Source organism: Equus asinus, chromosome 13 (assembly GCF_041296235.1).
Source record: "Equus asinus isolate D_3611 breed Donkey chromosome 13, EquAss-T2T_v2, whole genome shotgun sequence".
NCBI lineage: Eukaryota > Metazoa > Chordata > Mammalia > Perissodactyla > Equidae > Equus > Equus asinus.
The window spans coordinates 14,637,856-14,653,491 of NC_091802.1; the positions used below are offsets into that span (position 1 = coordinate 14,637,856).

Genomic DNA, 15,636 nt, shown 5'->3' on the forward strand with positions numbered 1-15,636 from the left:
GGCCATGGGGCCAGCCCCCTCCTGTGTAGTTTTATATACCAAAGTCTTAGAAGTAGAATTTCTGTGTCCTAAGGAATGGCTTAGTAACATTTTGATAATTGCCTGTTTGTCCTTGGTTCAGGTTTTGCTGGCTTATGCCTCACCAGGAGTGTGTGTGAGGCCCTTATGCTCCCAGCTTTGGCAGCAGGGCAGACTCCATGGATGTCAGAAGACAGACAGGCTTGGCTCCCTTAAGTGGGACCTTGGTTGGTTGTGGTAGAGAGGCTGCTCATGTGATCAACTTCAACAGCTTCTTGCAGGAGCCAAAGTGAATGAATTAACCAAGCACCGCCAGACCGCCCTCCATCTCGCTGCCCAGCAGGACCTGCCCACCATCTGCTCAGTCCTCTTGGAAAATGGTGTGGACTTTGCTGCTGTGGATGAGAATGGAAATAATGGTAATTCCCAGGCACTCCCTGTGTCCGGTACTGATCGCCTTAAGCAGTCCCTCCGTTCTAGGGCAGGAGGTGCACTGCACCCTTGAGTCTGCTCCCCCTTCAAGGAGGGTGGCTTTTACAAGGGCAGAGCTGTGACAGGAAATGCTCTGAGTCGGGCATCCAGTCTGTCACTGACCAGGCCCTGGGCAGCTTCCCAATCTGAATGGTAACCCTAGAGGCCTGAAGTGGCTTCTTGTGAAACCATTAAATCTCATCTTTAGATAACTGTAGAAGCGGGAAGCAAAGTCTTACAAGGTTGCGTTTATCACTCATTCTTGGGGGGTGGTGAAGACGAGAAAGGATGGCTCTGTGATTGGACAGTGGCTGCTCTGGCTAAGGCCCATTTAGAGGGAGGTTTGTAAGGGTGAGGAGGAGTTGGGATTTTCTGCATGTGCTTCTTGCACAGTAAGAGGATTTACTCCCCAGCTCTTCATCTCGCTGTCATGCACGGTCGGCTCAACAACATCCGGGTCCTCCTGACAGAGTGCACTGTGGATGCTGAAGCCTTTAATCTGAGGTGAGTGTGTGTGGTCCAGAGCAGAGGCCAGGGCTCCACGTCACCTGGCTGCCCCTCAGAGCTGGCGGTCACTGCTGCCTTGCATTAGCCCCAAGTACACACTGCAGAACTGGCCATAGGGCACTTGACCAGCCTTTGGAACCCTGAAATTTTTCATTTTGAAAAATACTTTTTTAAAAAAACTTTTACGACCTTTTATGTGTGCTTTAGATTTATCCAGCATCACAGAGTTCAGAAAATTCCATTTCTTTTGTGCATGACGGTGTGGCAGATATATACCTAACTTTTTCAACTTGTTTTATCAGAGGCCAGTCACCACTGCACATTTTGGGACAATATGGCAAAGAGAACGCAGCAGCCATCTTTGATCTCTTCTTAGAGTGCATGCCTGAGTATCCTCTAGATAAACCAGATGCAGAAGGCAACACGGGTATGTAATGAGGTGTTCGTATGTCCTGTCTCACTTGCATTCCTTGCTTCCTAGAGAAACAAGAGCCCAGGCACACATGTCTTTATTTGTGGGCATTCAGCCCAATGCATTTCGGCTGCATCACTGCATCTGTCACAGATCCCTGCTGTGGAATTTGGCAGTGTCTGCTTTTAGGCACAAGCACATCTGAAGTGTATCTAGTGCTGCAAAGCCGTGCCCATGTCCAAACAGGCCTGCCCACCTGTTCTTATTGCCCTCGTCTACCTCTTACCCGGTCAGCTAGGGCCCTGCCCAAGCTCCCACATGCCAAGAGAGAGAAAGGCTATAACCACCTCACAGATGCTTCAGAAGGAAGAAATGTGCTGCAGTCTGTGTAAACATGCTTTGAAAGAGTGGCAAGTTATACAGTCATGTGCCAGATAACGACGTTTTGGTTAACGGCAGACCGCAGGTAGGATGGTGGTCCCTTAAGATTAGTGCTATATAGCCTAGGTGTGTAGTAGGCTATACTATCTTGTGTAAGTACACTCTGATGTTTGCACAATGACAGAATTGCTTAACAACACATTTCTCCGAACGTGTCCCTGTCATTAAGCGCTACATGTTTGTATACAGATAAGGGCTGATGTCTTATTGAGGGGGATAATAAATAGGCCTCTCTGATGGTATTGCTGTGGCTACATGGTCACTATGTTAATTTGTGTAGCTTTCATAGTTTTTTAGATGTACTTTTTGTAATACTCACAACAGCCCTGTAAGGTGTGCAGCGTAGATGGTGTAACCCCTTTTTTAAATAAGAAACAAAGGTGAAACCAGAGCTGTCTGAGCACTTTGCTGCTGCTGTAGTCCCACTCATTTGCCCTCATGCCAGACAGGGCCTCCACGGCCTTTAGCAGAAATGCAGCCACCAAGGTGTCCTGAAGATTAGCATGGGACCAAATATTTTGTCATTAGGCCTTGGCCTTGATACATGAACATGTTTTTAAGCCAGCAGTGATGAGCCTGAGCTTCAGAAGAGTCAGCCCTGGGAGTGAGCTGCTGGACCCAGCACCCACTCCAGTGCGCCCCAGTGTCCAGGAGCAGGTAAACAGGAAGGCAGGCAGGTGCTTCCTGCCCAGGCTTCTGAAGTACGTAGACCTGGTTTCAAGTACCGAGCTCTGTCATGTTCTAGTGGGATGACTCTGGGGAAATTCTGTACCCTCTCTATGCCTGTTCCTCATTTGAAATAATAACCCTCATCTTACTGGATCATTTAAGGAATTAGATGAAAGAATTTAAATCAAGTGTCTGGTCAAGGTAAGCAAAGGGGAGCTGCTGTTAGCTGTAATTGTTAGCGGGGAGGGCCAGCAGGATGGCCTGGCCAGAGCCTGGTTCCCACTGGGCCTGTACCTGCACCAAAGAGAGGCTTCATGGGGTAGAAGAACTTTCTGGAGCATGTTCCCCAAACTGATTTTTTTCTCCATGTGTACACACTTCACGGATCTTTAGATTTAGTTACATTGTGTAAAAAGAGCTTTGTCCTCCCAGTGTTTCATGCCCGAGGAAGGCACCTGAGACTGGTATATTTTTCCTTCAGTGTCTGATCCCTCCTCAGTTCTCTTGTAGCTGAAGCTCTAAGTGGGTAAGAATATGTCACTGGAGCTGGAGCTGCCTGGAGTCCCCTAGCTCGTGGCCGGGTCCTTAACTGGAAAATGCTGCAGATCCTCTGCGGAGGTCTCACCAGAGCTACAGGGCCTCTATTTGTCAGTGGCGACTTTCCTAACAAATGTCCTGCCAGGTGTCTGTCCTGCGCTCAGCTATCCTCTACCAACCCTTTGGCAGTGCCAGGCTGGGCCCGGGTGGGAACTAGCCCTGCCTGTGGTTTTGTTTTCCAGTGCTGCTCTTAGCATACATGAAAGGGAATGCCAACTTATGCCGTGCCATCGTCCGATCCGGGGCTCGCCTTGGGGTGAACAATAACCAAGGAGTCAACATTTTCAACTATCAGGTTGCCACCAAGCAACTTCTGTTTAGACTGTTAGGTGAGTGGCTCACTTTCTGCTCTTTCAGTGCATGCACAGTTATAACCTTGATTATCTAGATGTTTTAGTGATCTTGAAATCTCATAGTGACTTGCTCCAAGAGCTGAACCAGTAGTTTTCCAGGCACCATATAGGACTTTTTCTATGAAGGCTGCGAAGGCCCTTGAGCAATGTTGGGAAGGTCACTGTTGGCAGTCTCTTTTCAGAGTGCTCCCCGTTGGGGCCCCTGTCAGTTTCCCATGTCCCCTGATGCTACCAGAAATCCATAAGCTCCAGGCAGGTCATCCTGTACACCCTTGTCCTTCAGCTGATTCAGATTCTCTGCATCCTTCAGAATGGCCTTCTGCTTCAGCCCCCACTGACTCTCCCTTCTCTGTGTTCCTTTTATGAAGAGGAGAGCGTCACTCTTGAAGATTTCATATTAGCAAGTGTTTACTTGTCCCTGTTGAGGTGGCAGAAAGAATCAGAATGCTTCAAGTGCCTGCATGTCACTGTGTTGTCATCACCCGCAGTGGAGACAGATGGGGGTTATTAGCCCCATGGTAAGGGCAGAGAAACAAGCTCAGAAGTACTTAGTAGCTATGAGGTCTTGATGTAGGTGACTTGCCCATGTCGCAGAGCCAGTTTGTAGCAAACTAGTCCTAAAGCACAGTGTTTCTGCCATACCCAGTCTACTGTTGGCCATGCAGTTGGTCAGCCTTTTCAGAGCTCAGAACAGGAGCCTATCACAGTGCCGCTGTGTGGTTGCTGGATAATGATTGACTCACGTGCTGCTTCCTCCCTGTGAGCTCAGGCTCCTTCTGTGTAGAAAGTGTTAAGAACTATGCCTGGCATAGAGTTGAGCATTTAGTAAATAAGTACTAGTGACTGTTGCGGTTATCTACCCTGATAAATCCTAACCTGAATGCCCCACAGCTTCCGGAAACTGAAAACTGAACTCCTCATCTGCTCTGGTTCTTTCTCTTACGTCTTTTGTCTGACGGTGGTCCCACCACAGACTCAGTCATTCCATCCAGAAACCTGGGAATCACCTTTGTCTTCCTCCTGCTCCCTACCTCCCGTCACACCCCTCACTTCTGTTCAGCCGCCAGATCTCACAGATCCTGCCTCCTCACTTCCTCTTGTCTTGGTCGTCCGTCCCCCCCACCTTGCCATTTGGCCCTGCCATTCTTTATAGCTGTTGGTTTCTGCGCTCTCCCTGTCATGCCTTATGCTCCAGCCATCCCTGACTGCGTGCATTCCCCCAGACACTGTGCTGTTTCACTGCCTTGGACACTGCTTCCCTCTCCCCAGTCAGCCTGGCAAACGCTGGCTCTCCAGATTTCTCCTCTGTGACACTGTCCCTGATCCAGTTAGGATATATTCCTCCTTCATCCCTGCTGTCACTCTGCGACGTGCTGCTCTGTTTACTGGTCTGTTTCCCTGCCACCTGTGAGCTCTGAGTCTTGCCTGGCACAGTCACTGTCTGACAGGAACTAGTCTTCTCCTGCCTGTGTTACAGATATGCTGTCCAAGGAGCCTCCGTGGTGTGATGGCTCCAACTGCTACGAGTGCACTGCCAAGTTTGGAGTCACAACTCGCAAACATCATTGGTAAGACCCTGCTACACACTTACCAGAGGAGTGAGGGGACTTCTGCTGATGTCATTGTGTCTACCTTTTTCCATGATAAGCCATGAACTTGCCAGGGCCCCGCACTCTCCTGGGTAAAACCTGACCAAATGGAGTGATGAGGTGACACGACTCTGCACACCGGTGGTGATGTAGGGAGGGCAGAGGGCAGTCAGACTGGTGACTTTCCTGCTGAATTTTGGGGTCTCAGGCCCCAGGCAGCCTGTCAGGCCTTGTGTCATCGTCCCCAGGCTTCCTGCCTGCGGCGGAGCTGACTGAATTACTTCCCTCAGAGGAAGTGTGCTTCTAACCTGAGCACACTCCGCAGAGAACTGAGGAGCTGTTCCCATTAAAACGAGACAGTTCCTTGGCTACTGCTGAGCCCCTCTTGATCCTGAAACAAAAAGCCTTCTCCAGTATCATTTTAAGTATTGGCTGGGATTTTGTTTTCATGGACTAATTATACATGTATTGGTAGAACTTGGCTGGCAGGGGGCAGAGCTGACCCCAGAGTTCCGGCCATGGGCTTGCCTGTCTGCCGAGGGTGGTGCTGTGGCCATCCTCACGTTCTGGGAAGCAGTCTGCTCCTTAGTACCACTCTCATATTTCCTTTCTTTGCTTCCACAGTCGTCACTGCGGACGTCTTCTTTGCCATAAATGCTCGACCAAGGAGATTCCTATTATAAAGTTTGATCTGAACAAGCCTGTGCGAGTTTGCAACATTTGCTTTGATGTACTGACTTTGGGTGGGGTCTCTTAGTGAGCCCCCAGGAGGGTCCAGGCCATATCTCCGGTCATCTCCCCAGCAGCTGCTCTGCTCACCAGCCTGACCCACCCAGAGCAGGAGCTGGCAGTTGTCTTCCTGCGGCAATAGACTGGAACAATTAAGGACCATGGTGTGACAGATCCCGTTTCAAATGATTCTGTATGATTGTTGGTGTGTCAGACTGTGACAGAGTTCACTAGAAATCTCACTCATTGGACCAGGCCATTTAGCCTAAGTGGTAAATGTAATAGGAATTAAACCCCATTCTGCTAGCAGCATATAAGGACACCTTGAAAACCATTTTCCCTTCCAGTAGCTTAATGTCCATCTCAGAGCATTCATGAAGTCTTCCTGCCTGCGCGGACTTACTAGGAAGAACCTAACAGGAGGAAGCTGGCGTCTGGCTGCTCCAGGAGAGCTCGCTTTGCTCTAGAGTAAGTGGCTGTGGACTTTTCTGCACAGTGTTTTCATAAAGATTATAGGATCCTCTAGCCCTGAAGTCTTTTTTTCTTTTTTTTTTGAAAAGCTAAGCTGTATTTTTAGTGAGCTACCCCTTTAAAAAAGATGAAATCTTTCTAAACAGGGTTCAAAGATGAGAGCTAAAAAATCGTGGCCTTAACAACTGAAAGCTTTACCAGTATTCATGCTCCTCGGGTGTCAGAGGTGCAGTTTGGCAGCTTGACACCTCCCAGCAGCCATCTCATTCTCTCATCTTGCTGTGTCCTGTCTGTGGAGTCCTCAGTCCCTCTGCCACTAGGGAGTGGTGGAGGAAATGCACCTTGTGCTGCACTTTTTATATAGCTGCATTATTGGTAATTCCAATTTAAAAATCCATATTCAAAAATATCCCCACACGTCCATGCATCAGTGATTCTAATGGTCAGCTTTGACTGGGCCTCCCCATACACTAAGTCTTGAAAGAAAAACCCCTGTTGAGTGTCATTTGGAGGAAGAGAGTGAATCACACAGGCCCAGAGATGAGAGGGGAAGTCTCCAGCCTCAGTCTGTCCCATTTCCTTGACGTGAATGCTTCTTGCTGGAACCTTCCCTGGTTGTGCTGTGAGTGTTGTTGTCCCAGGTCCCCGTTCTGTGTAGCTTGCCCTGCCCCTTTAGAGCCAACAGCCAAAGGCCCCGGCCAAGCGTGAGTGGCCCCATTTTGGAAGGCTCTGGCTTGTGTACTGAACGAGGCCCCCAGAGCTTACTGGGCCTTAGTCGCTGCTAGTATATATGTTAACCCTGAGGTGTTAAACTTCTTTTCTTTTGAAGGTTTGGCCAGTTTTTTAAAAATGCACATTTAAAGAGAAATTTCTACCACTGCTTTAAAGAAAAAACAAACAAAACTCTGAGATGAACAATATGTGTTGTACAGTTATACTCGGAGATTAACAGTCTCAATCATACATACTGATTTTTTCAGACATTTAGTAACCACTGCATTGTTTTTTGCATTAATGAAGTACGGATACATGTATAAAAGGGACTAAATATTTTTTTTGCAAGAGCTTGTTTTTTGTTTGTTTTTTGGATAGTGGTATGTCCTTTATGTTGCTGTAGATTTATACATTCTGTTGCCTAAATATGTGTGTAAAATGAGCTGATAAACCAGAGTGCTACTTTTTTTTTAAAATATTTCTGTGATTTATAAGATATATATGCTTTCTATGTTAATATGAGCTTGTGTACAATGTTTAAAAGAAAAAATTAATTAGAAGATTTCCCCTGTCCTCCAAAGTCTGTGACATATTTCATATAGAATTTTTATGGAAAAACAGCTAGTCTTGGAGCGGTGAGGCATGTGGTCAGTTTCCATTTTCTGTTGCCCGAACAAGGCCCCGAGGAAGTCAGGCTTTAGTTAGGTGGCTTGCTTCTTTAATTGGAAAGTAAGATGATTCTGCTTCAGATATGAAGCGAAGTGCTCGGTACTTTTATTCTTGTTCTCTTAACGTTCATGGTGGAGGGAGGAGGACGGGAATCCAATCAGGGATGAGGCTGGTTGTCCTGCCCCTGCCCTGCCACACCAATTTCAGTAACAATCTTGCCTCTAATTGCACTTAAATCTTAAAATCATGTTTAACATATGTTGAGTGAAGCTTCTCTTTCTTCAGAGTCCAGGCCAGCTCTGGTTCTGAGCAGCCGTGGATTGGGGGAACGTTTGTGGGTTCTGCACTGGCGTCAAGGGGCGCTCTTGCAGACCTCGAGGAAGCGCCTTTCCCTAGGCCTAGGGCCCTCCCTGCCGCCGCCAGCTGCACTCAGCAGGTCCCTTGAGCAGCGGCTGCCCTGCCGGGTGAGACTCCCTCATACCCTGCCCTGGCTGGGACTTCACGCACCTCTCCAAGCCGCCAAGACTTGACAACAGAACTGCTGCTCCTGTTAAATTTTAATCCATAGCTTAAATACTAAGTAGCAGAAACTCAATTTTCTTCATTCAGAAAGTTGCCAGTTGTGAATGAGTAGAGCAGGAAGAATAAATTTTACTGCAATATAATTTGCTGTTATCAGTCAACATTGTTACGCTGAATTAGCTTTTTAACTGCCTCTTGCTCATCACTGTATTTATTATACAGCATATTCTTAACAATCCTTTTTTTAAAGATGAAGGTACAAACCATGTGCTACATGTAAATCGAATGGCTAAAACTAACTGGCTGTGATCCTCGAACAGGAATTTCCCACAAACGTAAGTGCCTACTCTTAGGACTTTTTACCTTTCAGTTATCTTTTTAGTGGTGTCTCACTGGATGACGTGTTAGAACATGTGTTCCATTTGGAGTTTGCTGCCTGTGCATTGTCAAGCCCAACTACCAGTTCAGTCGAGGCTGGGTTAGATTGCTCAGTTCACCTGCCACATTCTCTCCAGGAGTGGGGTCCATGTGACCGTTAGTCCTCTACCTCAGAGCCCTGAGTCATTTCTGACTGCCCTGTTCAGCTTCCTCACTCTTCTCCCTGAATGGGGTCCCTGCTTGGAGCTCAGCGTGCTTGTGGGTTCACCACCACTCCCGATTCGTGTCCCCCACCTGTCGTACTAGATGGTATTGTGTTAATCTTGTCTGTAGGCATGAAGTGGAGGGAAAGTCTTAGGAGCAGGGAGAGCCTTGATTTCTACCTAGGATTCTTTTAGCTGGAGAAAAAGAACACTATTGAACTATGGAATGCTTAGACCTGAAAGGCAAACTAAGTCCCCAGGTGACAGTAGCATGAGCAAGGAAATGTAATGCCTCCATGACAGATTCACCTGGAGCTCGCAGGTTGAGACTGGGGAAGAGCTCCTGAAACACGCTTTCTTCAGGTCCTGGGATTGCACCCCCCAGGACGAGCCCCAGAAGAACTGGACGTGGCATTGGCAAGCCCAGCCCCTCCTCATCTGAAGGACCAAAGCTCCCCACCCCTAGCCGGGGGCAGGAGGGAGCAGAGGGGAAACAACTTTCTAAAGGGGTTTGGAAGCCACATTCTCACTGGGTGGAAGTACTTTAGTGAAGAGCTGACTGTTTCACAAGATATAAACTAAACACTTACTAAATTCCCAGAAGTTACAGATGCCTTAAAGACTTCCTTTGGAAGATCATTGCCTGTACAGTTCATTTCTTGTGTGGCATAAATAATATATTAACCTGTTACAACTGACAACATTGGTTTTCTGTAGCTAAGGAGTCTTGAGTTGGCAGACTATTCAACTTACTGACTTGTCCTTTTTTGGCAAATGTGTGGAGTTGGCTGTTACCATGACATACTTGTGTGATACCAAGGGGAAGGGCAGCAGCCGGGCAGAAACTCAAGCACACATTTGAGTTGATCACCTTGGCTTCCAAGCCGTTCAGGGTGATCTCAGGGTGGGATGATGGCATCATACAGGACCATGGCGCTTATCAGCATTGTTTCTTTGGAGTCCATGTAATGGAATGTATTTTTCAAATATTGATATTTGCATTTTCTGTAACAATTCCTTATAATAAAATGAGGTAAAATTGTGCATTTAAAGTGGAAACTTTAATAAGACATTTGTAGTTACTTTTAATGCAGAAGTACCAATAAGCATTAAAAACAAACAAGCAAATATTTTAAACTTCCAATATGTGAATAAATTTCTTTAACAGCTACCTTCTAGGAAAGTTTGAATTTCCAACACTTTTCAGAAACATATTGTTGACAGTAGTCAAAAAGTAGCTCTTTGGGGCATAATGACCAGCTGCCTGGATGACTGTGCTCTTGGCCCAGACTTCAGCTCATGGCAATGCCTGTGACCACAGCTGCACAGTCCCAGTCACCCGACCCCACAGAAGCTCTCCAGCGGACGCTGGAAATTCCCTCCTGGACTCCATTATTAAGGAGCAACTCAAGAGGATCCGCACCTGGGGAGTGTTCTGCTGGCCGCAGTCTGAAGGGAGGACTGGCATTTCGGGTGGCAGTGGTGACTAAGGCAGGTTTTCAGGGCTTGCAGATGGTGCCGTGAAGGCCCTGGACAAATCGTACAGTCTAGTAGCTCACCTGGCCGCACACCCTTCAACTAACCTTCCCTTTCTTTACCTGTCTTCCACTTCGCTTACCCCCAGTTCAGACTGACTGTGGTGACAGATCTCATTCTCTGGGGGCTTTTCTCACAAATAATAGGCACCGTTAAGTGCTTCCACATCATAATCCCAAGTAATCTTAATAGCCGTCCTTGAGGTGAACACAGGTCATCATACGTCGTAATGTGAGTACAAACAGGAACCAGACATGCATCGACTCACATGTTTTTGCCCAGCCAGAGAACAGCACTGGGTTTTAGCTCTGCTCCGTCATTGATCAGGTGACAGTACTGGGCAAGTTTCATAATTTCTGTGCCTTCGTTTCTATATCTGTAAGATGGAAGTGACCGAGGTCCTTCCTAGCTCACAGGGTTGCCTTGAGGAAGCTGCTCAGTAATATGTCCTTCCTCTCATGCAAGTACACAGATCCTCATGTGCACACCAAGAGTCCCCTCCCATGAGGGCTCACGGGGGCAATGTCTGCTGCCTCCTTGCAGGAATCTGGGGGCTTTGGTAGTAGGAAGTACTCTCAAGGGCGGGGGGTCAGCCCAAGGTCATCCTCCTCCTCTGAGGGGCACCACAGATTTTTTTTTCCTTTTGAGGAAGATTAGCCCTGAGCTAACTACTGCCAGTCCTCCTCTTTTTGCTGAGGAAGCCTGGCCCTCAGCTAACATCCATGCCCATCTTCCTCTACTACTTTCTATGTGGGACGCCTACCACAGCATGGCTTGCCAAGCGGTGCTATGTCCGCACCCGGGATCCGAACCAGCAAACCCCAGGCTGCCGAGAAGCGGAAAGTGCAAACTTAACCACTGCACCACCGGGCCAGCCTCCCACAGATTGTGAACAGACACATCTCCAGCCTGTTCATAGGGTATGTCTTTCAGATCACAGCTTGTCCTGGAGCCAAGCAGCAAGGGATGGGTGTGGTGGTCTGATACGGCTCCCTTTGCTGTACAGTTGAGCTGTGAGCAAACACTCCCAGGCTCTTTGCTCTTAGTTCTGTGTTTATAGAAAACAGGAATCTCAGAATGAAAAGGCAGACGTTACAGTTTCCTTCGGCATGATGGAGGGCAGCTGCCCGGCCTTAGCTTTAACACTGAACTCTGGTATGTACGGCAGAGAGAGCAGACGTGGGATAAAAGCTCAGCTCTGTTGTGCGATGTCTGTTGTAACCAGTAGAAGATGTGGGGGAGGAGATTTATGCCCTTTTCTGGACCATAAAATGAGACCCTCTCAAGGCTGGCATAGAGGTTAAATGAGAAGAGGTGAAGGTCCTGCCCAGCATAATTGCCCAACACATACTAGTTTGCTTCATTTCCCTCTGCCAGCCTTAACTGCCAGTCTTAACTGCCCAAGCTGAACTTTCTGTGGCTTCCATCAGAGAGGGCTGCCTTCCTCCTCCATAGTTTTGCCCAGAGCCACTTCTACTGGAGGGAGAAACTAGAGGCATTCCTCCAGTAACCACTAGCTTCTCATGGCTGACCTCTTCGGACCATTAAAATGACCATTAAACCTACTCTTGCTGAATCCTTTTGAAGATTCACCCACTGCCCCGATGTGAAGAGGCTTTTTACTATGAAGTAAGTGGTTGGCGTCAAAGAGGAAATGAATTCTCATTGAGCAAGGCGGTGAGCAACCTGCTGGGGCTGGCTGAGTGCGTCCTGCACTGTGTCCTGCAGTTCAAGGGTCTCGTATCAGTCAGATGAGGCCCCTCTAGGAGCCTCCCAAGTCCATACTTGGCTGGGATGACAGTAAGTGGGCCTTGTTTTGCTCCTTTTCTTTTTCAGCCTGTTTTTGGAAAGGTCTGAACATCTCTGGACCTGGCCCCAGACTATCCCTGCATTCCTACCCCAGGAATGGCCTCTGAGTGCTCCCACCAGGGGTTTCCTCTGCCATACTGTAAGCTCCTTGAGGTCAGCAGCCTCGCCTTCCCCCAGCCCCTGCCCCATGGCACACAGGTGCTTGGTAAATATCTGTTGAGTGACTAAGAACCAGAGCAGTGACAGTGACTAGGTCCCAGTTAGCCTGGAGCTGAGGGCTGCTGCCAGTTACCAGGGATGCCTCAGGCACCGAGTTCAAGGGCTGGGTGGAACTTGGAACAAGGTCCTCATTTCAGCTCTCCTTTCTGTTTGCTCCTGCTCCAGGGAGGGCAGAGACACACTGAACTATGAAGGAGTTGAAAATAGCACTGTGAATCTGGACGAGAATCTTGAGTTCTAGGCTCAGCTCCATTGATTTGTGTCCTTATTGAGTTCTTTGGGCCTTGGTTGCCTCATCTCCAAAATAAGAACTAACTGCGCACTTAGCACGTGCTAGTACAGTGGATATGGGGGTACACAGCTCAATGCCTCTTGGTTCCTGTCCTCAAAGGGTCTGCAGTCCAGTGCAAGAGGCTGACAGGAAATTCGTGGTCACAGAACACTGTGATCTTTGCTATTTTAGACGCAAACACAGGGTGTTACGGGGACCTAGGGAGAAGTGCATCTAAACCCAACTGGCGGGCCAGCGATTAACGAAGGTTCCCAAGAGGTGCTGATTGGGCTGAGTTTTGAAGAGAAGAGAGGTGGACACGTTGAGCGGAGGAAGAGGGGTCATTGCAGGCAGAAGGGCCAGCCTGGCTGAGGGCCGTGGAGGCATAATGCAGTGAGATGGAGGCTGGAGGGAGCGGCGCCTGGGGCTGTGGCGGGAGAGACAGACGCTGAGAGGAGATGACCGTAGAAGGACCTCGTGTGCCGCGCTGCTGAAGAGTGAGCACTTGCTCCTTACAGAAATGGGGAGCCACTGAGGAGGCTTAAGTGGGGAATGCCCTGATGGCAAACATAGCTGGCGGGGGGGCGGGGGGGTGGACTGGAAGGAGGGAGTGCAGTTCCATTCCTGCAACAATCTGGGTGGGAAATGACAGCCTAAACCAGAGGAGGAGTGCTGGGGACAGACAAGAGGGAATAGGGAGGAGAGAATAAGCAGGTAGAATGGCCAAAACTTGGGGACTGGACGGGAGAAGGGAACAGGAGAGGAAGGCGTTGTGGATGATTGCCAGGATGTTGCCAGGCGGAACCATCACCAGGGGAACTAGAAGAATCACGAGGGAGCAGGTGAAGACTGAACGCCAGAAGTGTGGAGTTGGAGGTGCCCACCAAAATGCCAGGAAAGCCGCCTGGACTGGACACAGATTTGGTGGTCTAAGCTGGTGTGAGGAGAGCTGGTGGGAAGGAGTTCACAGAGGAGAGGCGGCTTTCAAGGAGACTGAGAAGGAAAGGCCTGAGGGAGAAAAGGCAAGGGAGGGTTCTGTGGAGGCCTCGACTGTGACAGGTCCAGGTAGGTGATAACTGAGCGTGGCCGTGGGCTTTGCCAACACAGAGTTTATCCTGCTGTTGAGCAGAGAAGGGCAGAAGCCAGGCAGCTGTGCTGCCCAGTAAATGGGGCTGAGGAGCAAAGATGGTGAGTATGCACAGCATTTTCAAAAAGCTTAGCCGTGACAGGACATAGATAGGGTGCTCCGGAGGAATGTGGCGTTGAGGGAGAGTGTATTTATGATGTGAGGGAAGTGAGCTGTTTAATGCTTGCTTAGGGGGAAGAGCCAGGAGGCAGGGAGAGGTCACACGTACTAGAAGGGCAGGTGAGGAGATCTTGGGGTGGCAAAGGAGGCAAGAGTCAAGTCCAGGCGTCAGGAACACTGTGGCCACAGGGCAGGGAGCTATGAGTCTGCAAGTGAAGCGGGGGCAGCCTCCATTTTCCAGTCAGTGAATCTGGAAAGCTATTTAGTGAGATGAATGATAAAGGAGAGAAAAAAGGAGAAAGGAAGAAGGATAGAGAATTTCTAGGATAAGAGTTGAGGGGCCGGGAACAGCAGCTGAGGGGAAGGCTCAGAGGAGAGACATGGACTGTCTGCATCTCCTTATCTGTAAAGGAGGAATACTCCTGCCTCCAACTACTTAAGAATCCAAGAGGTCATGGGCATGCAGTTTGTCAAGTGTAGGAGATTACAGGTGACCTTGGACACAGGATCCACTGGAAAAGGTGCGAGCCCAGCACCGCTAGGCCAGGGCTGTGTGTGCTGGCGTGTGCAGGCTTGCCCAGATTGGACGCTGCATTAGCCAGTCCTCTTGTGAGAGCTGTGAAACTACCTTTTGCTCAAAATGCAGACCTCTCCCTTTGAAAACACACCACACCTAATTTTAAGTGTTTAAAAGAGAAACAATATCCTAGCTTCAAATTGTTGCTTTGTTCAGAGGTATCTGGATTTGCTGGATCTAAGCAAAAGCATTTCCATTTCCAGAATTAGACTCTCCTATTTTATCGTCACTTCTCACTGTCTTGGCGCAGGTTCAATCAACTCTGTGTGACTTTTGGTTGTAAATTCAAGTTTGCCTTAGGGTTGAGGTCTTACATATAAGAAAGCTTATAAAAGTTAGGGGTCACAAGTTTAGCCAGTGAGGAACACGGAACAGAGGTCTGTTGATGCTGTGAATTTATGCAGCTCTTGTTTCTGAGTTGTAAAGGGACAAAGTCCCTTTTTGCCAGTGCCCCTGATGCCGTGACCAGGTCAGGAGTTATAGGCAGGTGATCCAGGCAGCCTGGGAGTCTGGGAATGAAGCTGTGGGAGTTCAGAGCCCTTTTGCTTGTCTGCCCAGTTAGTTTCGAGTTGGTCATATTCGTGCCCATTAATATCTGAGGGCTCTGAAGAACGGCAAGTGGATCTAGGCAGACAGTGGCAAAAACAGGCTGACCAGTACTAGGCAGGTTGCTAGGCTCTAGCCTCAGTCACAGAATGGTGAGCCCATGGTGGGGGCATGAGTCACATTTGCAGAGCATGATCAGAGTGTTTCCAGGCCCTCTTGTTGCATGTCAGGAACATCCTAGGGCACGTGAGTCAAGGGCCTCTGAGGGTTCTAGGCAGGGTTCTCTGTGTGTTATCAACATACAGGGCATCAGCTTAGAGTGGGAAGGAGCATGTGATGGCTAGGGGTGGGCAGCCTGTGTATTCCCCCAAGTTGGGGTGGTCCAAGTCCCCACGATTTCTATGTATAGGGTTGTCCGTTGTCTGGTCACTAGGGGGGCCAGTTGTTCTCACACACACGCAGTGGGGCTCCTTGGCACCTGGCCTGTACAGCTTCCTGGGGACGCCAATCCAGTCTCTGCTCACACCTCCACTAAGGATAGAAGGAAAGAGGGCTTCTTAAAAACATGAACTCACGAGTCTTTCTGGGAAGGGGAGAGGAGGAAGCAGTGAGCCAAGCCTTGTGAAAAGTAGAAGCCATGCCACTTCCCTTCTTGGCGTTTTTCTAAGGCGGTGGTCTGCAGGGTTCCA

At 48.8% G+C, this 15,636-nt stretch overlaps 2 protein-coding genes across 10 annotated transcripts in view; one reads left to right on the forward strand and one right to left on the reverse strand.

Moving 5' to 3' along the window:
* ANKFY1 (ankyrin repeat and FYVE domain containing 1) overlaps positions 1 to 9,887 on the forward strand; it is an 89,621-nt gene extending 79,734 nt beyond the window's left edge. For 6 of the 8 annotated variants that reach the window (XM_044744288.2, XM_044744291.2, XM_070482551.1 and 3 more), the window contains 6 exons: positions 290 to 437; positions 903 to 993; positions 1,299 to 1,423; positions 3,298 to 3,444; positions 4,946 to 5,036; positions 5,682 to 9,887. In XM_044744288.2, the coding sequence (XP_044600223.1) occupies positions 290 to 437; positions 903 to 993; positions 1,299 to 1,423; positions 3,298 to 3,444; positions 4,946 to 5,036; positions 5,682 to 5,814 (735 nt within the window). In that variant the 3' untranslated portion in view covers positions 5,815 to 9,887. Of the gene's footprint in view, positions 1 to 121; positions 438 to 902; positions 994 to 1,298; positions 1,424 to 3,297; positions 3,445 to 4,945; positions 5,037 to 5,681 lie in introns of those variants that run through there. The other 2 variants (XM_070482553.1, XM_070482552.1) reach the window with 2 other exon arrangements.
* The window catches only part of CYB5D2 (cytochrome b5 domain containing 2), a 37,759-nt gene that overhangs the window by 10,466 nt on the left and 11,657 nt on the right, over positions 1 to 15,636 (reverse strand). The window contains exon 4 of one of the 2 annotated variants that reach the window (XM_014832579.3): positions 9,787 to 15,478. The exons of the other annotated variant lie outside the window; for it this stretch is intronic. Coding sequence (XP_014688065.1) covers positions 15,262 to 15,478 — 217 coding nt within the window. The 3' untranslated portion in view covers positions 9,787 to 15,261. Of the gene's footprint in view, positions 1 to 9,786; positions 15,479 to 15,636 lie in introns of those variants that run through there. 2 annotated transcript variants of the gene reach the window in all.